Source organism: Epinephelus lanceolatus, chromosome 7 (assembly GCF_041903045.1).
Source record: "Epinephelus lanceolatus isolate andai-2023 chromosome 7, ASM4190304v1, whole genome shotgun sequence".
NCBI classification, from domain to species: Eukaryota; Metazoa; Chordata; class Actinopteri; order Perciformes; family Serranidae; genus Epinephelus; species Epinephelus lanceolatus.
In genome coordinates, this window is record NC_135740.1 from 20576957 (window position 1) to 20598298 (window position 21342).

The window sequence follows — 21342 nt, forward strand, 5'->3', positions numbered from 1 at the left end:
AAACCACTGCTAAGGAGAGGCAACAAGCAGAAGAGATTTGTTTGGGCCAAGAAACACAAGGAATGGACATTAGACCAGTGGAAATCTGTGCTTTGGTCTGATGAGTCCAAATTTGAGATCTTTGGTTCCAACCGCCGTGTCTTTGTGAGACGCAGAAAAGGTGAACGGATGGATTCCACATGCCTGGTTCCCACTGTGAAGCATGGAGGAGGAGGTGTGATGGTGTGGGGGTGTTTTGCTGGTGACACTGTTGGGGATTTATTCAAAATTGAAGGCACACTGAACCAGCATGGCTACCACAGCATCCTGCAGCGACATGCCATCCCATCCGGTTTGCGTTTAGTTGGACGATCATTTATTTTTCAACAGGACAATGACCCCAAACACACCTCCAGGCTGTGTAAGGGCTATTTGACCAAGAAGGAGAGTGATGGAGTGCTGCGGCAGATGACCTGGCCTCCACAGTCACCGGACCTGAACCCAATCGAGATGGTTTGGGGTGAGCTGGACCGTAGAGTGAAGGCAAAGGGGCCAACAAGTGCTAAACACCTCTGGGAACTCCTTCAAGACTGTTGGAAAACCATTTCAGGTGACTACCTCTTGAAGCTCATGGAGAGAATGCCAAGAGTGTGCAAAGCAGTAATCAGAGCAAAGGGTGGCTATTTTGAAGAAACTAGAATATAAAACATGTTTTCAGTTATTTCACCTTTTTTTGTTAAGTACATAACTCCACATGTGTTCATTCATAGTTTTGATGCCTTCAGTGAGAATCTACAATGTAAATAGTCATGAAAATAAAGAAAACGCATTGAATGAGAAGGTGTGTCCAAACTTTTGGCCTGTACTGTATATATATATAATAATCTCCATCTCACCGACCAATGTGACGATAATAACATCAGACAACATAAATTATTCTGGCATCAAAGATTTTGTCATCCTTTTTATATTATGACAGCGATCCCTTTAACATCTGTGGGTGTAGTATATATATATATATATATATATACTGCAAAACTTCAATTAATAGCCCGGGCTATTATTTGCTCAAGTCACTGGAATCAACAGGCCTATATTTGGGACAGGCCTTTAATTCCTTTCACACAAAACTGCTGTTCAGCAAAGATCAGGAAATATAATCAACTGTTTGTTTAAACTAATATGAATGTTACTTTTATAAAAATGAGGCTAAGCAACCAGACCAGGCGTCTAATTGAGACCGGCGTATATTTGTCAAAATGTGTAGCCACACCAGGCTCAAAAAAGGGGCTGGGTGTTTAATTGGGACTAGGCTTTTAATTGAAGTATTAGGGTATATTTACACACTTTGATTTAGAAAATGGTTTCAAGTTTCAATTATAATAAAGTCAAATATAATAAATTATTATATCCCTCTGTTTTACTACTACTACTACTACTAATAATAATAATAATAATGATGTATAACTGTACATTGCATTATCGTAAATCCCTGTTTTCGGTCATCAGTTATTGTATCATGAAAATCCTTCACTGTTGCAACCCTAATATATATAGTATTCTAAAATGGCATATACCTCAATTAAGTATTTCATCCACACCGCCCCTTTATTAGTTTTATTATTAGTTGCCTTAACAGGGGCGCCACTAAGGGGTGCCCAGGGGGGCCCCAGCCAGCCCGATACAATCACTGGCCCCCCACCCCTCTTCTCATGTAACATATGTCAGTATGAGAGGCAACTATGTGATGTTTTTAAACTGTAGTAATTGTTTTTAATCAATGTAACCCTTCAAATTAAAGCCATATATTAGTCTTTTTAAGGAAAAGGACAATCAGCCTTTTTGAGGAACAATGAATCATCTGACATGTATTGATACATAAACATTATTACAGAACTAAAATGTTAACTGTGTCTATGTACATCAGATGATTAGTAACATTAACTGTTAAACAAATGGAAAATTAACAGAAATTTAATGCAAAACAAAATATCAGTGTGTTATTCATTTATTTTTTAGTTTTTTTTTAGCTAATCTTTTTACTACTACAACAGCACCATAATAGAATTCCTGAAATTGAGTGGCTTTTGGTTTTGGTGTAAGATTTTAAGCGGCTCCATCTGGCCATCACTACGAAACATTTTCAGTCATTTTTAGAATTGAGTCTCAGTATCTTCAATCAAGACTACAAAATTCCCATACTAAAAAAAAAAGAAACTAGAAACACATTATAATTTCCTGGCTGATTTCTTTCACACAAATTAAGAAGATGTTGCATGTGGAAGCAATAACAGACAATAATAAGCCCGTAAAATCTAATTTTACCAGCTCATTTCAATGTAATCTACTCACAGCTCTCACAGACTATTCCCATTGTCAACTATGAATGAATGGACCGCTAAAGCAATAAATTGATAACTTGATAGTAACCTGCTATGACAAGGAAAACCCAAGGTCATGGCAAATACGCCAACCTATACTGGGAATTCTCCCACAGGCTGCTATTATTGTTAATGGTCGCATGATGCTATCATCTTATATCAATCAGTGTGTGTGTGTGTGTGTGTGTGTGTGTGTGGAGGGGGGGAGGTTGTCTAACTAGTCTAGGATGCTAGATTTAGTCCCTGTAGTTATATTGTGTGTCCAGTCTCCCTCAGACAGCCTCGGGGGTTTGGCACAGCCGGGTGCCAGCCCGTCTCAGCTCTGGCCAACTTGTCGTGTGTGAAACAGGAAGTGCGTCGCTCTGAGTGAACCTGTCGGATGCGGCTGGCTCACACTCGGCAGCTCTTTATGACAGGATTTTGTGACCAGAGGTTGAACCCTGTTCTTGTTTTATCTACTTATAAATAAAACCAGTGCTATGTCCTCATTCCAGAACGAAATGTTTACAGCACGGACTCATTTTGTTTTTGCATTTACTTTACAAGAAATATATGTTCAATAGCATTTTGTACTAACTGGCAATGATACAATACATGTACTGATGGATGACAATTAAATTTCTCAATAAAAATGAATTGCATTGCATTGTGGGATATTAGTGTACGCTTAAAAATCAAGCATTTTTTGTGTGCAAGCTATTATTGTACTGTGGCACTTCTGTGAACGCACTGCATACTTCAAACCTGCTTATAAAGAGTTTGTAGTATGTACTTATAGGACATGGCTCAAGTGTTAAAGAGCTATGAAATGTTTCTCTCATTTGATCGATTGCTACAAAAATTGATTTTTATTTATAATTTCAACCCTTTTTTATACATGGCAGTCCAATGAGAGCAGCTGGTATTACACATATTAACAATAATAATAATGATAATATTAATAACAGACATATTTTTAGGTCCTTTCCATATACTTATTATTTTCTGTTCTCTTATAATTTCTCTATGCTTATATATACTATAAGAGGAAGTGTAATGTGTCCTAATTTCCCCCCAGGATCAATAAAGTATTTCTGATAATCCAGCATTTAGACTTAATTTACCAAGCTAACTTTAAACTTACAAAACTGCAAATAAAATATAGGATAAAATGATCAAGGGGCATCAAACCAGCAATGAACAAGGCTCAGAGAAAAGCCTACACCAGGAGCTGAGACACAGTGGAGAGCACAGAAAAGGGGTTAAACATACAAGGTGGAAAAAAGAATATTGTATAGTTGCAATGATGAGTAGGAGGTTTCTTTAGAGAGCCTTAAAACAGGGAATTAAAAGAGCAGAGAGAGCAAAGTGACTGGCCGATCATTATATTGTTATTTATTGTATTTTTTTGTCAACAATCTTCTACAAGGATGTATCAGTACCAAATAGTATTGGAACCACTCCAGTCAAACCATACCTACATAAAAACATAATATTGGTATGGTTTTGCTCGCAGCCAATCACTGCAAGGGTTCTTTGATTTAATGCGACGTGATTGTCCCACTGCCACAGCTGCAGCCCATACAGTCTGTGGTGAAGTCGAGCGCAGTGGAGCTGGCAGTTCACGTCACCAAAACGTGAGAAAGTATGGCGACACACCTGTGTTGTCTGGTGGTATTTTACACAACCGAGTGACTCCATTCGGGTCATGGAGATCGAATGAAGTTGAAAAAAGCTATCAACTGAAGGATTGTGTTGAGTGCTCCAGGAATGAATTAGCATTTTTGTACTGACTGTTCTGTCATCAGTGGGTTTTTTGCCTGAAATAAGGTCTGTGGTTAACACAAGCTTAAGAGACTTTCACATTTTGTTCTACAACATAAAATGTGTCAGTAATTACCCCACTTGTGAACTTTGAAGCTTTTTTTTTTCTTATAAAAGATGGTTGCTAACAAGTGGCTAAGTAAGACTACACAATATCTTGGCGCCGAACACGGCTTTATAGCCTCATTGTGGTAGGTATGTGAAGTCACGCAACTGTGGTGTATTTCCTTTGTAGCCTAACTTTAGCTTTCTACCTCTGATGATTGAATTTAGGCTTTAAAAAGATATAATAGTGGTATTAATTTGTGAAGATTATCTTGTTGTACAAAACATGTGAATATCATCATTGCCACAGAGCTTATTTTCTGCATTAATCTGCATTAATACAAGGGAACCAGAGTGACACTAACTTCTGTGTTGGCCTACAAAAAACTTCTTCCCCAAGGCATGCTATTGGTATTACTTTAAAGATACTAGTCAGTGGCATAAGGTGGTTACAATGGGCCCCAGTGCACGCTATTATGAGGGGCCCTATTACGCCCTAGTTGCAAGTTATGAAGCATACACACACACACACACACACACAGTTTTTAGCAACAGTGGGCTCTAGTTTCGCAGACTGGGCGCGGCAGAGGCACCTGCACTTTGCCAACTGGGTGTGGCCAGGCAGATTTTGTAAGTTTGGCACACCGTGCGCTCTGGCGCAGCTACTCCTCTATCCCACCTCCGTCCCTCCTACTGGCGCAAGTCGGAAAGAGGGAGGAGAGAAGGCGTGGAGTGGGTTTTATGCCACATTCGTTTGGCAATCTAGGCCGGTCATTCCTTGTCAGATTTATATGACCGTATGACATGTCTGATCTGAAAGCGTTTCATTGCAACAGTCCGGAAAACATGGCGGCATGCCGTAAGTTTGTTTTTGCTTGCATGTTTGCTGAGCAACGGAGACTTTGCTGGTTCAAACAACTTTAGGCTACAATGGGCTTGCACAGACTTTTTTTCCAACACAAATCAACTGTGGAAATAGAAATGCCATTGCAAAGTACTTGTATGATTTTTACAACACACACACTTAATTAAATAGCATATACGAGGACAAATTGAGGACAAATAACTTTGTTTACCATTCACAATGTGCGCAGCCATCTTCGTTGTGACATCAAGTCTACCGACTCGGTCTACCTGGACCTTGCCCGAGTTTGATGACGAGACCTCCAGGTAGAATGGGTGTTCTTTTGTACCTTTCCGGACCGGAAACGGTATCAATCCCGGTTCCGGCTACCAATAGACTGCAGCATTACACAGCCGATTCACATCACGCCAATCAAATGAGCCCCTCTCCTCGCCCATAAATGCGCCGCGCGAAGGCGTAATGAGAGTTTACTCAATTCGCCATGGCAGAAGAGAGCAGCAGCATCAGACAGCCAAACTTCTCCCAGGAGGAAACTGATGTTTTGGTCCAGGAGGTCTAAGCTCGCAGTGTCCGAATATACGGAACTGCGAGCAGACCTCCACGGGCTGATGATGCAAAGGTAACCTGGTAGGAGGTCACCACAATTGTAAATCAATGTTGCGTTTTTCTCGTGCACGCTCGCTCTCTCTTTCTCTCTCGCAGTCTCACTCTGTTTCTTTTCTTTGACTTTTCTAAGATGGCAGATGCTGAATAAATACTCCCTATCTGATGCTGTGGCTGTTTGTGGTTGGCTGAGAGAGATGTGAACTCATTAGTTTGCAGCTGTGTTAATCAAATCAGGTTGGGTTTCCATTATGTGTGCCAAACGTGCCAAACGGTGCCAATCCCCTTTGATCTGACATCAGATGTGACGGGAGAGTCGGTATAGAGATACATTTATGTGCTGATTGAAGATAGTTGCATTGAATAGTGTTTTTTGGGTATTTATTGCATCGTTAATGTGCCTGATATTCTGGAAACCTGCCTGTGAGGTTTTGGTGACGTGTGCGCACTGTCCGCCGGTCAGCCAAACTTCGGCTTACACCGGCTGCGCTCCCCCTGCGCTGACAGTAGACGTGGTTTCAGTTGTCGAGCTTTTAGTGCACCTTCGGCGAAGCCTTTTGGCATGAAACTGTCACTGCGCCAAGCTGGATCTGTCGACACCTCCCCCTGCTGCGCCGTCACACCCATCTCAGCGCACCTCGGTCTGCCAAACTACTAAACTGAGCGCGCCTCGGGTTGTGCTGCTCGAAAATAGCTCTGCGCGGGGTTCGCCACCCTGCGCTGCGCCGGGAAAGTAGAGCCCAGTGTGTCTTACTGCCGCTTTTACGTTACATCCACTTGCAGATACTTGATATTGGACACATTAACATACATATTACACAGCAATCATCATTACATATCTGTATAAGACAAATCTACAAAAGAAAATATTTGTTTAACTTGATAGTTTTTTATTGGTAAATTATAGTTTTTTAAACAGTTTATGTAGAATAGGTTTATAATTTGTTATAGATTGATACTGTTTTACAAAACCAGAACACCATGATGGAGATGGGTTTGCCTTATTTAGGGCATGTATGGAAAATAGCACCATTTTTGTTTTAATGTGAGTTCTTTGAACACAAGCATATTTCCAGGTGGCAGTCGGGCCCCTCCACCACATGTGCCCCTGTCAACTGCACTGCCTGCACTGTCTACATTTACGCCCCTGGTACTAGTGTTGGTAGTGGTGTTGTAATTTTTTAAACAATACCCAGCCCTGCTTGGGTGACTCTTTGATTTTTTTAAAACAGCATTTGATTTTTTTGTTCATCTGTTTCTGTATCAGCTGCTCCTCAGTTATATGGATTTGTCATCATTCCGCTACATCGTACTCTGCACTGAAGGTCAAATGAAATGAACTGGGCTGCCTCGGCCGGCTCTTTAACAAACACTATATTTTCCATCCCACTCTCTATGTGTAGGATCACCACAACTGCAGCCTGCATGATGGACCTGCGCCGCTACCCTCTAGATGAGCAAAACTGCACCCTGGAGATTGAAAGCTGTAAGTACCGTTGTCCCTGACAACCAGCTCTCACGCCCACACGTAGACGTAGAATTAAACAGATCCCACGTACACATGCAGCTCTGAAATCTGGTTTGAAAACAGTCTGCCAGCCCGGTGGTGGCAAGGTAGAAGGAAGGTTGATAAGACTGCATGTAAAATGCTGAGAAAGGCTGATGAGATATCAAGAGATACGCATCAAGAAGAGGAACATCACTAATGGCTCACTGACTGATAACATCCAGCCTAATTAATTCAACTCCAACTGCAGCGGCTTCCCAAGGCGTGGAGGAGCCTGATTAGGTCCAGTGTTTCAGGGGTGTGCTGATAGTGGATGTTATGTGCAGCTTCCTCCCGAAAACTGCCTCCATGTTTGTACAGTACAAAGAGCTCATTTCACATGGAGTTTGTAATTGTACGTGATCTGGCGTTCTTGAGTCGAGGGAAGGAGGGAGTGTGGAGGAACATTAGAGGGAAAGACGAGGTCCTCTGCGTGTTTTATCTGGGTCCCCGGAGAAAAGGATTATGGGGCTGGGATGTGGTGTAGGGCTCAGTCTTCCCGGGTTTGATCACGCTATTGCCAGCAGCGTTAAAGCAGCACAAAAACAGCGCGGGTCAGAACTGCCTCTCGCTGCTCCTCTCCCATTATGCTCGCCATCTCTCTCCTCATCACTCTCTCTTTCCGTTTCTCATCTCCTTTCTTTGCACAGTCTCATCCTCGTCTTTTTTTTTTCTCCCAGCCTTTTTATCTCTCTCTCCATCACTCATGCTCTCTTTTTTTCTCCTCCTCCTCTCTCAGGCAGCCCAACACAAAATGCACACACACACTCCATCTCTCTCTCACACACACACAGCTCCAGTTTTGATCACCAGGCAGTATCTGCTCTCATATGGATTAACTGGCAATGGTTTTAACGTTGGAATCGCTTCATGCCAGAGCATGCTATTTTATTCAGACTAATGAGCCCAGAGAACTCTCACTTCCCTTGATAAACTTGATGCATTTTTAACAGACACAAGTCTTAAAACCCCAGATCCCCTGATACATCAGTAGCTCACTGCTGTGGCTCTGACCACTGGTCTCACACGCTGGACTGCACCGAGCAATAATTGATTTCTACCTCTCCAATACAACATCTATTGTAGTGCATACATACACATGCAGATACACACCCACATACATATGCATATCTTAGAGCCTCTGCTGCAGTATCTCTCTCACATGACAGCCCAGGATGAATGCAGTGATGTAATACATTGACATCTTTCCAAACGGAGACAATGATTCAGAACTAATGGAGCTACAAACTGACTGGCCAGTTATGTACACGCCATAAAATGCTCCCTTACGCCATTCTTTGTGCCAAAACCTCCCTCTCCAAAACACCCTCCTGATCTCAGCGGGTCATGGATGATCAGAACTGAACTGAGCTGCATATCAAAACAGCAGCATGGTGGACTCGGGCCCTAATTGGGATGACGTGGGGCTGCACAAGGCATGGAGGGAAAGCTTACTCTATCAATTTCAGTATCAACCACACTGTGCTCCACAGCTGCACCAGGGTGTATTCTGTGTTTTATTTCACCCCGGCAATAGTGGAGTGGTGCAGGAATGAATCCTAAAACCCGAAAATGAGTTAGCATTTTCAGTTCCCTCGTCTCAAAGTCAACAGGTTTTTGAATGTGTTTTTGGTTAAATGTCTGAAATGAGGTTAGCGGTTAACACAAGCTTAAGAGACTGTCATGCTTTGTTCTGTGACATAAAATCTGTCAGTAAATACCCTGTTTGTACATTTTAACGCCTTTACATATCTTAAAAAAGACGGTTGCTAACAAGTGGCTAAATAAGACTGCAGTGAACCCGGTTTTACAGCCCTGTTGTAGTAGCAACGTTAAAGTCATGTGACCATGGTTTAGTTTGTTTATAGCCTAATGTCAGCTTTTCACTTTTGCCAAGTGCCTTTAGGCTTCAAAATTCATAAAAGAGGTGTTCATCTGTGAACGTGCAAGTATCATTAATGTTTGTTTGTGACAGAGCTTAAAATTCCAAAACCCAATAGAAAAATCCGGTAGGCTTTTTGATGAGGGAACCAGGGCGATGCTAACTTCCATGTTGGCCTACAAATAATGTCTTCCCTGGAGCTGTACTTGACATTCAGAGCCTATCTATGATTCAGAGTCTGAGCCGAGATCGCCTGCACATGGCTCTCAACATGAAGGTGGCTGATCCAGCAGCTAGCAGTGCTAACAGTGTGAACTGTGCCAACAATGGCAACAGTGCTGACAGAACTAATGTTATAAACATGTGTAGGAGCCGAAAGGTTGGCATAACACTTCTGCAACTACATTGTTTAGCCACTTTAGGTTGGAACAGTGTTGTCAGTGATTATTGCCATTTGAGCACAGTGCAGAGTGACTGCTGATTAGCTAGCTAGTGATTACACACACAGGGAGTCACATGCACTAACATGTACACACGTGGCCGGCCAGTGTACCACAACAAAGAAAAGAGAAGCTCAGATTACAACACACACAGGGAGTGTGATTTCATTCTCTGCTCAAGACACCATTACTCGACTTACAAAGCAAATACTTGTGTGCTAAATAAATACTAAATAAATACTATTAACAAGTATTGTTTGTCTAGTTTGTTCCTCATATGTCACAGACCTCCACCGTTGTTCAAAAACTACTAAAAGACATCAGTGAGCCACACCAGTGCACCAGCTGACATGCTCCTTCATTACCATGAACACACACACTTGTTTTTATATGGAGTCAGTCCCACACACACACCTCCTGCTGCTGTAAGTACTCACTAGAGCACCTAATGTGGATTAATCCGCAGCTAAAAATAGTCCCTGACAAACTCAGAATTTACTCCTGTTTGAGTAACATTCACTAAAAGCTACAGTGTCTGGCTGTGTATAATTTTTTAGCCTGTTTTCAAAATAAAACTATATATTTGTGACCTGTTGTGCAAGATTTACATCTTTAGTAGGATGGTGAGTGCCACAGACAGGATAAGTAAGGCAGAATTTGTAAAGAGACAGCATAAAGCATTGTTGTTTTTGTAGTAGGCGATTCTGAAGGAAAATGGTTGATTGTTGAGTCTCATTCCCAGGTCGTCAAACACCAACACTTTGGGCAGGTAGCTCGACCAACCACCAACCCAAAACTCAACATTCAGCTATCTTTCTCCAGATTCACCTACTCCACCTTTAACTTCTTCACAGCAGACATTTTGACGTGTCTCAGTGGGAAATACACGGGTGTAAACAGAGGTTCAGGCCTCAGTTTCAGGGTCCTGGAGTTGTTCATGCAGGTTCATGCGGGGAGCAGTCATTGTTGATATTGTTAGCAACACCCGTGCTTTCCTCACTATGACAAGCCAAACTGTGCTGTGAAAAAGGCCTGTGGGTGAAGTTAGCTGCCTGTCCAACCAATAACAGCCCAACGCGAGCACCATGACTAACTTCACCTTGAATGTCACAGCAACAAAGAATTGTGTGTTAATTTTTAAAAATCAAAGCCTTGCAGTTTAATTATTCATCACACCTGAATAGGTCACTGCCTCTATTTTGAGTGTGACGCAGACAGAGTAGAACTGGGAGCAATGTGAGGGAGAGCGGAGATGGCTGCTCCCTGTTTCCCTGCGACGCTGTTTATGTCTGAGACAGTCTGCAACACTGGAGTCACCCGAATGCAACTGCAATGGTTTGCATGCATGTGCGACAAAAACATGATGCTCCAATTCTCTGCTGTGGTATGTAGCTTTAAAATACAGCAACATGTGGGTTGCTATTGTAGAATGTTTTGCTCCTAACATTAGTCTTTAGGTTTATAGTTTTAAGTGACAACCATACATCCATTTTCACATTTTAACATTGTCTTTAAGGGTCATTCTCCAAACCATACAAAAATATATTTGAAACCAATGTCCTACCTGCAGCTACAGTCATTGTTTCAAGTTCATAAGAGTACGTTATGAAAACAAACCTGCTTCACATGTTGGTCTAAACACAGTGAATATGTAGCTACATTTATTTGTGAATGTTGTTTGTTTCTGTTGGTGATGAGGAGAACAAAGGTCTTATTGAAAACTCTTCCTTGTTGGTGTGTTCAAGGAAGCTCCACCATGAAAGATATGAGAGTTTGTTGAATGATATTGTGTTCTTGAGCTGTTGTTGGAAAATCAAAGAGAGAAAACACATATAAGCCATGTTTCTCTTTGGTCTTTACACCTATGCAAGTGATGTTTCTGGTGCTTCCTGTGAGCACTTGAACACACCACCAAAAAAGGATTTTAAAAATGACCTGCTTGCTACTGTGTTAACATGCATTTATAGTTTGTCTCTGACAGCTAACAAAAGTTACTGAAATGTTTTATGTAATGGATTACAAATCTGAAGAGTCATGTTGGTTTTCACAGTGTTTTGAAATGAATGTAAACCAATTAAGAATGTGTGAATGCTGTAGAGCAGCGACTTTCAGTCTTTTGGCTTGTAGCACTTTAAAACAAAGCCAAGTTAACTTTTGACACCTCTTTACAGGGGGGACTACCCATTGTTACGACAGCCCAAATTCAGACGCCCTGTTATCCAAAAAAATGCCCCACTGGACCCAAAGCTTATTTCTCCAACAGCCCATTATCCCAAAAACAAACATCCATTGCTCTGAAGTCCTGTTTCTCAAAAAAAAAAAACCACACTCCCTGCAGTTAGACAACCAGAAACCAAAAAAAAAAAAAAAAAAAAACTACATTGCATTGTACATTTGGTGAATGTGGTGAGGTTCAGGAACGTAAAACACTTGTCTATGATCAGTAAAAGATCGTGTTTTGGCGTTAAACCTCCATGGTTGGTGGCACAAATGTCACTGGAAAAATGGGAATGGGTTGGCAAACACTGGTGTGACGTAGTCTCAAATGTTGCTGGGAAACTGAGACTAACTGCAGGGAGAGTGTAATGGGATTTTGGAGCAATGGGTGTGTTTTTTTTTTTCTTTTTTCCCCAAATCTGTTTATTGAGATTTTCCCAACAAAGCAGAAAGAAAGCACACTTATATTTGGTCAGTCCAATATTGACACAACAAAAAAGTAAGTAGTAAGTAAAATAAGAACAAGACAAATCGAGACAGGGCTAAGACAAGACAAATACTACAAACCAAATCAGTGACCAGAACAACACAAAGAACAAAACAACATAGTAGTAAAATTAAAATATAAAAATATGTGAAAATATGTGCATGATAATAAATATTACACTAAATACTAAAACGTAATATAATGGTTGTTAATCGGACAACTGCCTGTCTGTAAAATAGATGATAATTCATTCAGGAACATCTGGAAAGTCCAGCTCTCGTAAGGAGCCCCTCATTATGCACCTGTTTGACAAAATTAAGGACTTCCCTTATCCATTGAGTGTGTGAGGGAGGTGTTGGGGAAACGGGTGTATTTTTGGGCTAATGGGCTGTCAGAAACACCCCCCAAAATAAACGCAATTTAATGTAGCCAAAATTATTTTGTTTTTCCATTTTCCATACTTATTAATTGTCTTCTGACCCCTCAAATGTACTTTGTAACCACTTGTTGGGAACTACTGCTGTAGAAAATGGTGAGGGGTATTTGTAGTGAATGAGCTGCATTTACATGGAATCAGGAAAACTGTAGACGGCAGGTGGAAAACAGCTTCTGAACAGCACAGGAAAAACAAACAAAAAGTCCAAAATGGACCCAGGACAGTAAAACAAAACATGCATGACAATATGTTGCGATTGTGATGCCCTATTGTTTACAGAGAATTGAATAAGATATATTAAAGAAATTTATATTGTGTTTATTATTTCATGTAATTTTCTAGTAATGTCTAATAATTGCAGATAACCCATGTTTTTACCTTATGTTAAGATGCATGTGACGATGGCAAAAAAGTTCAAATAATTCAACTTGTTACTGTTGCCAACATTCTCTGCTAGCTGCCAACTTCACCGTCCTGCTCTTTTCCACTAAATTAAAATCCGGTTTGCACCTGCTGTCTCCCTGATTCCATGTGAATGAAACATGAAACACACAAAACCACTGACACTGACTATCAACATTTCTACACTAGATTATGTATATTCTAAACCATGACCGGATGATGGTAATGTTTCTGTTTGGTGTCTCTGCAGATGGCTACACCACAGATGATATTGAGTTTTACTGGCGAGGTGGAGATGGCGCTGTGTCCGGGGTTGACAGAATAGAGCTGCCACAGTTCTCTATTGTGGACTATAAACTCATCTCTAAGAACGTGGTCTTCTCTACAGGTAGGTACAGCACTCAACTTTAGCTTTGGTCCTTTGCAGGAGCAGGTTTCCTCGTGCACTTGAGCTGAAAACAGGTTATTTCGGAAAAAGGACAATTACTTTAAATTAAAAACACTCCTTTGTTTAATCTTTAATATTAAAATCCACACACACAATAAAAAAGTCAGATGTGGCTGGCTCCCAGGTGTCAAGGAAAATATAGCTTTTAGTGAGCGTCATTGAGGAAAATCTATTTCCATCCCACTTCCTCTCTCCCTGTGCCTCCTTCAGGTTCCTACCCCCGCCTGTCCCTCAGCTTCAAACTGAAGAGGAACATTGGTTACTTCATCCTGCAGACATACATGCCTTCCATCCTGATTACCATCCTTTCCTGGGTCTCCTTCTGGATCAACTACGACGCCTCGGCTGCCAGAGTGGCCCTGGGTAGGATTGCCTCGCCACCGCTGAACAGTGACCCTGAGAAATAACCCAAAGCTAAATGATAAGAGAGCATAAAAAGAGCCGTTTAACATACATTGAGCCTTTAACATTAAGACTTGCTTTAGATCTGTACGTTACTGCGTCTGCCTGATCTCTGTTTTGACCTGTTATTTTCCCAGCGTTTACTTTATTCCTCATTAGCTCTAAGCATGTGAGTGATAGCAGTGTGTGATAGGCTGCCTGGCTAAATGTCTGTTGTTCAGAGATGACTATATGCATGACTCATGCAGAGCGAGATGCGCTGCAGCTCGACCTTGAAGCGTGCTGTCTTTCTCTCTGTCTGTCTGTCTATCGGAGCCTCTCATTGGTCGGAGATCTCAGCTTATCAGAGCCAGATCACAGCTAAATTACTGTACAGCTGAGTGAAAGGTGGCAACATTTGCTTAAATGCACCTTACGCATTTGAATATTTTTACACCAATGTCAAACCACAGGTGATGCTGAAATGAAACCTCCCTTTAGTGCTAAACTTGGGTATGACAGGTCAGAGCAGCAGAGGAGATGGCTTTGAGCTTTATGTGTGTCGTTCTTGTCACACACCATTTGTTTTCTGGAGTGGGACACATGCAGGTTGGAGCCCCAGACGGTGCGTTCAGAGGGTAACGTAATTTAAAGATCTGCCTCCTCTCTGTGTCCTGAGAATGTGCAGCAAGCCAACGCAGCCAATGAGAGACGAGCTACAGTGACACTGCTGGCTGCTGGGTTATTTATAATACGTGTGAATCTGACCAAATGCAGATTGTGCATGCAGATGACTAATGTATCAAACACAGTGTGTGTATGTCAAAAAAAAAAAAAAACAGGTGAATTGTGCTGTGACTAATAGCAGATGTTTACAGTGTGCGTTTATATAGCCTACAGTTTGTTCCGTGGCCATTTGAATACGTGATTAGATATAAACCTCGTGAAACACACACTTACTCACACACAGTTTCAGTCTCAGGAGGTTTCCAGGGATCCTTTTATCCATATGGGTTCACATTATTTCACGCCTGTCTGTTTGCTATAAATACATGCTATAAAATGTACATGATAAACATGAATGCTCATGTTCACGAGCACATACTCATGTTCTGTGAAGATGAGCACCTGATCTCAGTTATTTTGATGTTCAGCAACTCCAAAAAAAGAGACACCTTTGTTCAGTCACTGCTTACTTTGAAGAGCAGTGCAGGAATGAGTCCTACAACCAGAGAATGAGTTAGCATTTTAGCACTTAAAGTTACCTCGTATTGCAGGCAATGGGTTTTTTATGGGTATGGGTTTTTGGTTACATGCCTGAAATAAGGTCTGTGGTTTAGACAAGCTTAAGAGACTTTCACGTTTTGTTCTATGACATAAAATACATCAGTTAATAGCTAATTTGTGAGTTTTAAAGCACAAGGGAAAAACACAAGGGAAAAATACCAAAAGCTTTTTGTCGAGGGAACCAGGGCAATGCTAACTTCCGGGTATCATACCTGCACCACTCCATACTGGAAACAGTTTACTGAATAGTGAGGTGAAAAAGTCAGATTTCGGACACTGAAACTGAACATGCTAATATGCTAATGTTTACTGTGTTTGTCATAGTTTAGTGTGCTAGCAAAGTACAGCTGAGGCTGATGGGAATGTCTTTAGTTTTGCTGGTCTTTTACCCTGGTCGTATTCTTAACCTGTCGTTTACCAACATTGGTCAGTGGCCCTCAGTGTCAGATACCGACACACCAGGGCACTCTTTAGCAGTGGTATAAGATGCACTGGACAACTGCACTTTTTGATGCTCTGAAACACTGCCGTCTCATATATAGAGAGAGAAAGTGCGTCTAAAACTGAAGCTGGAGGGGGGTACATAGAGCATTATAGTTTGACATGTAGGACCACTGACCAAGCGTCTGTATTTGACGAGCTGGGACATTAGGTATTGGACAAATTAAAACTGTGACCTGACAGTTTGATAAAAAGTTAATGAATCACCAAGTTTCACCATGTTTGCACTACATTTCATGGCCATCCAACCAACACTCAAAACCACAAATGTCAACCTGCTGGTGATGTTAGATGAAAAGTCAGGAGATCGCCAAAGTCAGTAGGATAAGTGTTCTGGGGACAATGAATGTCTGTACAAAATTAATTCATCTTAATCCACACAGTTGTTGTTGTTGAGATATTCCAGTCTGGACCAAAGCGTTGCACCAACAGATTGACCTTACCTAGAGCCATGCAGCAAGCATGGCTAAAAATCTAACACAACACTTTTGTCGTCTTTACCACCTTATTTTTTTTTTACTGTACAGATCATGGTAAAAATGACTTCACTTTCTTTCTAAACGTGTGACCTGTGGTATCCAGGGATCACTACGGTGCTGACCATGACCACCATCAACACCCACTTGCGAGAGACACTCCCAAAGATCCCCTACGTGAAGGCTATTGACATGTACCTGATGGGCTGCTTCGTGTTCGTCTTCCTGGCCCTGCTGGAGTACGCCTTCGTCAACTACATCTTCTTTGGCCAGGGCCCCCAGCGGCAGAAGAAGGCGGCCGAGAAAGCAGCCACGGCCAATAATGAGAAGCTGAGACCTGACCCCAACAAGGTACATGTGCAGGCAAACTTCCTCTACAGGTATCTGTGCTGTCGGTTAATGTGTGTGTGTTTGTTTATGTGGGAGCAAATGACTTCTTCTCCTGTCAAGGTCAATGTGATGCTGTGATCAATGCTTGATGTCCTTTACCAGCACTCTTTACTCCTGCTCTAGCTCTCCGTTTCTCACTGGTTTAGCTTTGTGTATCAACTTTATGACTCAGACTAGGATCTGAAAGAGTGAATGCAGAAGCAATGATTGGGTTATGCTTTATCTCCATATTTCTGTGTCTCTCAAAGGGCAAGGCGCCTTGGAAAAAAAAGAATCTCTGGCTGTGGTGCCAAAGCCTTCCCTTTAAATTTTATTCAGCTGCTAACGTTAGCAGGAACAACAGCAACATAAAAAATAAAACACCCTTTCCTTCTGAGTGTGGCAAGCTACGATTTCCCCTAAGTAACAGTGCTGATTTTGTATGCTTGCAGTGGCTGGTGGGAAATGTAGTTCAGAGAGATGATGCTCTGTATGCCAGAATGAAACAGAGGGAAATTGACGCATATGACTCGATGTGGGATCCCATCTTTGTGGACGATGCCGCATTAGGACTAGGCGAGCAAAGAAATAAGGTACTGGAGGTTTTGAAAGTCAAAACTAACAATGTCATCAATCTGAATCAACCCAGATCAGAGGAAAATGCTGTAGTTTTTGTGCATTTCTTTGATTTCTATAGATTTTTAAGGCAACTTTGATCATCACTCCCACCATTGTGTTTTTTCCCTCTCTTGGTTTGCTCTTCATGCATTTTCCTGACAAACATGGCTCAGCAGTTTGATTTCTGCAGGCATTAATTTAATCTTGGGCTGTACATCTAAATTGATGGGAAATGACAAATACGGCAAGAGAGAAGAAAACATCAGTAGCTTCTCTTACAATATCATTCAGATACAAATACTGTACAATCTCAAAATTCATAACTCTTGTAAGACTAAGTGAAGCAATTGAACAAAAAAATATCGCCAGATAAGAGAAAGAGATCATTTGCAGTTTGATGAATAGTGCCAACTAAGTGGCTTCGCTTTCAAAGTGAGTTATACAAAAAAAAAAAAAAGCAACAAAACACAACAAGCTCCATTTACAGCGGGACAGGATTGGATTCTAGGGACGTTTTTCCTCAGAAGTCAGGCTATGGATGAAGAAATGTTGATCCGAATTCACTTCCCACAACGTCTTTCCTGACCTGCCCCCTGAACCTTTTTAGCCTCTCCTCCATCTTTGCAAAGTCCTTACTATTTCTCTCAACCTTCTCCTGTCACATTTTTTTCCTTTGCTTTTCTCTTTTTTTATTCAGTTTGTCTTGTGAATCGACAGAATTTTAACCACACTCTGGTTGAAATTCTGAGATGACAATGAAGATTTCTCCATGAGAATTAGTTTGTGGAGTGCGTTGTGCTCTTCCAGGAATGTTACCTCATAGTCTTGTGGTCGTATTATCACTCAGATATTGATTGACAGATGATCAATAATTTTCTTAGTGCTTTTAAAGTGCTTTAAATTTTTATTCACTGTAAGTAACACAATTTTTGACTCATTTGCATTACCCATTCTAGCACCTCATCAGTATTTTTCACACAGTGAATGACTTAATGATCATTGTAGCTAATGATAATATTAATAGACTTAGATTAGACTTAAAAACACTTTTAGATTTCCCCTTGGCAGTAACTTCTCATGGCTCCACCTGTTTTTACACCCTCACACAGATGACTCCCGACGACAACATCCTGTTCAGCACCCTGGAGATGAAGAACGAGATGGGTGGTGGCGGGGATCTGTCCCGGGGCCTGGGAGCACCCGGAGACCCCCGCAACACCATGCTGGCCTATGATACCTCGACACTGCAGTACCGCAGGGCAGCCATGGCCCGCCAGAACTATGGCCATAGCGCCTTGGAGCGCCACGCCCAGAAGAAGTCACGCCTACGGAGACGGGCCTCCCAGCTCAAGGTGAATATCCCAGACCTGTCCGACGTGAACTCTATCGATAAGTGGTCCAGGATGATCTTCCCCACCGTCTTCTCCTTCTTCAACGTCGTCTACTGGCTCTACTACGTCCATTAAACCCGGCGGCGTCCCGTGGCCAGCTTGTGGCGGGCATGAAAAGAAGAGGGGGGGGATGGGGGAAGGGGGTTAGGGAAGATGAGAGAAATCAAGAGAGAGAGGTGATGTGTGTGAGAGAGAGAATGAGAGATAAACAGTGCACCAACTTTTTTTTAGCTGGTTCATTTTAGAAAAAGTGGAGAGAATGCAAAGACTTTTGGATGGACTGCAGCAGCACCCAACACTTCAGTCAGCAGTGACTCTTTTAGGATTTGGGAAACACCTTAAAAACGACTGACAAACACTCGAAAAAGAAGAGCGAGTTTTAAAAAGACAGAAACGGTGCCTGTTCCAGAATTTCAATATATCACTAATATTTGTCATTCGTAGCTTACTCTCTGTGGATCAAATATTTATGCTTGTGTTTGCATATACTTTAAGGATTTGTTTTGTTTAGTATCTATTTACTTCGTAGCCGAGCTGTCTGCATCCAGGAAAGCTTTATAAATGATTTTAAAGGAGTCATCCTTGATAGTCTATTTTCCTATAATTACTGTATATCAAAAACATCCTTTAAAAGCATGCTTATGTTTGATTTCATTTGCATCTCAGTCATGATGATGATGGAGCGCAAAGCATTTTAGTTTCACTAGTTGAGGTTAGTCTGTCAGTTACCATTTTGCAGCTTTGGTTTAGCACGGCCCACCTGAGTGTGGATGTTTTGAGCATCGCTGGATGACAACAGGTGGACAGCGGGGGGGGGGGGGGGGGGGGGGGGGGGCGCTCTTTTCTCTGGACATCCCTGTGGGGCTTTAATGGTGCCAATGCTGAGCAGGAAAAGCTTCCTCAGTTGTTGAAGGTCTCATATCATCCAGTGAAAGAGCGGGACTGTTGGACAGTGACGCTTCGGCCAAGTTTTTTGTTTCGCTTTTGCTGTGCTGACAGAATCAAGTCCATTTCACCACGTGTTATTTTTTTAAAGAGAACATTTGACTCCTCCTTACTTTCTGCCATCGGGTGAGGAGCTTCAGAGGCGGAGAATGGCTTTAACACGACTTAAGCTGGTGTAAGAACTTTGCTGATAGATGAGCTGAGTTTCATTGCAACCAGAGTTGCTGCATAAATATGGCAATCCACAATCATCATTACCAGTAGAATTGAATGATAGAAGTATGATGCGTTTCATTGTGATTAGGTTTCTGTTTTGAAAAACTGTAGATAAACATAAATCATGTTTAAAGAAAAAGAGATGATTCATTTTTATAAATCAATACTCACATTATTGTGTAAATATTATGGATTTATTCTATTTAAATGGGTCTCTGTTGTTGTTTTTGCAGTTGAATTACAGATCAAATGTTCCATTCAGTCAAAAAAAAAAAGAAAAAAAAGAAAAGAGCAATTTAACTGAGGAAAAAGAAAAACACAATTCACAACTTTGCTGACTCTGTACTTTTTGGACTTTTCTCTCTTTTCTTTCTTTTTAATGGACTCTAAAAGCATCTACTTGCTGAAACTAAAGCACTTCCAGACACCAGTGACTTTTGGGTCAATGTTTTGTTCTCCAGAAATGACTAAACAAGGACCCCACTATCCAGGCATTGAAGTCAGGCATATTTTGTACAAAGTTTCTGTAAATTCCAATTGTAATATTTCATAATGACTGTAAATATCTTGTGTAATGATTGTCAGCAATTATGAAGATGTATCTAAATTCAATTAAAACTCAATTCAGTCTATCACTTCAATAACAGAGTACACGGGTGGCGGTTTTATGTGTTCAGGATGAATGTGCGGCTGTTCATGATGACTGACTGTCGGAGCTCATGGCTGATTGAGTGTCTGAATGAGTTAGTGAACAACTAAGCCCGGCACGGGGAGTGAGTGGGCAAGCGAGAGAAGCAAATGTAGGGGTGAATAGAAAGATGTGAGGCTGCAGCTGGGGACTCTTGGCTGCATAATGGATGGGGAGGCAGAGCGAGAGGCCGCGGTGGTGGTCTGGGCTGAGATGGGCTCGGCTGGGGTCTGAGCAGGGCCGAGCGCCAGCCCTGGCCTCAGGGGACATTAACGCAGAGAGCCATAGATATGGAGGCACTCTGTGGACTCAACTGTGTCCCGCTGGCTGCAGGGGCCAAAGCGCCTGCTACAAAAAAAAAAAAAAGACAGGAAGAGAAAGAAAATAAAGGGCAAGAAAGAGAGCCATCCATTCATCCATCCATGCCTCGACCTCTCCCTGCATCCTCCCCTCACTCAGCAAACCCACTCCACTCTGCACTGCACTTTATTCCTGACCTGACCACTGTTACAGCCCTTAAATGGATGCTATTGAATATTTGATAGTGCAAAACACTGAATATTTAATATTTAAAAAGGGATTTTGTTCTAGCAGGGACTAATGTGCAGCTAATGTTTGATTTTGAACTTAGAGGACCAGAAGAACACAACGAGATACCAACAGATGGAGGTTGTTCTGAGGAAATATCTGATGAACATTATGAATCAGAAGTAAAGATAAAGGCAGGAAATGAGGCTTTTTGAGATTGTTAAATGGTTCAGTTCAGCTTCAGACACAAAGAGAACCTTAAACATACAGTAGTGGACTTTTCTTGTTGAGGAAAATAGAGGATAAATTAACATGTAACACAGAGAGGCTGATCATGTTTGAGAATTTAATAGCTGGAGTTTGTTCCTGAGATAACAGAAGAGACCCAGATAGGACTGTGTGTGGCCT

General features: G+C 41.6%; 1 protein-coding gene across 2 annotated transcripts in view; it reads left to right on the forward strand.

Moving 5' to 3' along the window:
• The window catches only part of gabrb2a (gamma-aminobutyric acid type A receptor subunit beta2a), a 47973-nt gene extending 27609 nt beyond the window's left edge, over nucleotides 1-20364 (forward strand). Inside the window, exons 5-10 of one of the 2 annotated variants that reach the window (XM_033632985.2) lie at nucleotides 7080-7162; nucleotides 13337-13474; nucleotides 13745-13897; nucleotides 16286-16530; nucleotides 17001-17141; nucleotides 18276-20364. In XM_033632985.2, coding sequence (XP_033488876.1) covers nucleotides 7080-7162; nucleotides 13337-13474; nucleotides 13745-13897; nucleotides 16286-16530; nucleotides 17001-17141; nucleotides 18276-18632 — 1117 coding nt within the window. In that variant the 3' untranslated portion in view covers nucleotides 18633-20364. The remainder of the gene's footprint in view (nucleotides 1-7079; nucleotides 7163-13336; nucleotides 13475-13744; nucleotides 13898-16285; nucleotides 16531-17000; nucleotides 17142-18275) is intronic. The other variant, XM_033632986.2, reaches the window with a different exon arrangement.
• Nucleotides 20365-21342: the final 978 nt, after the last annotated feature.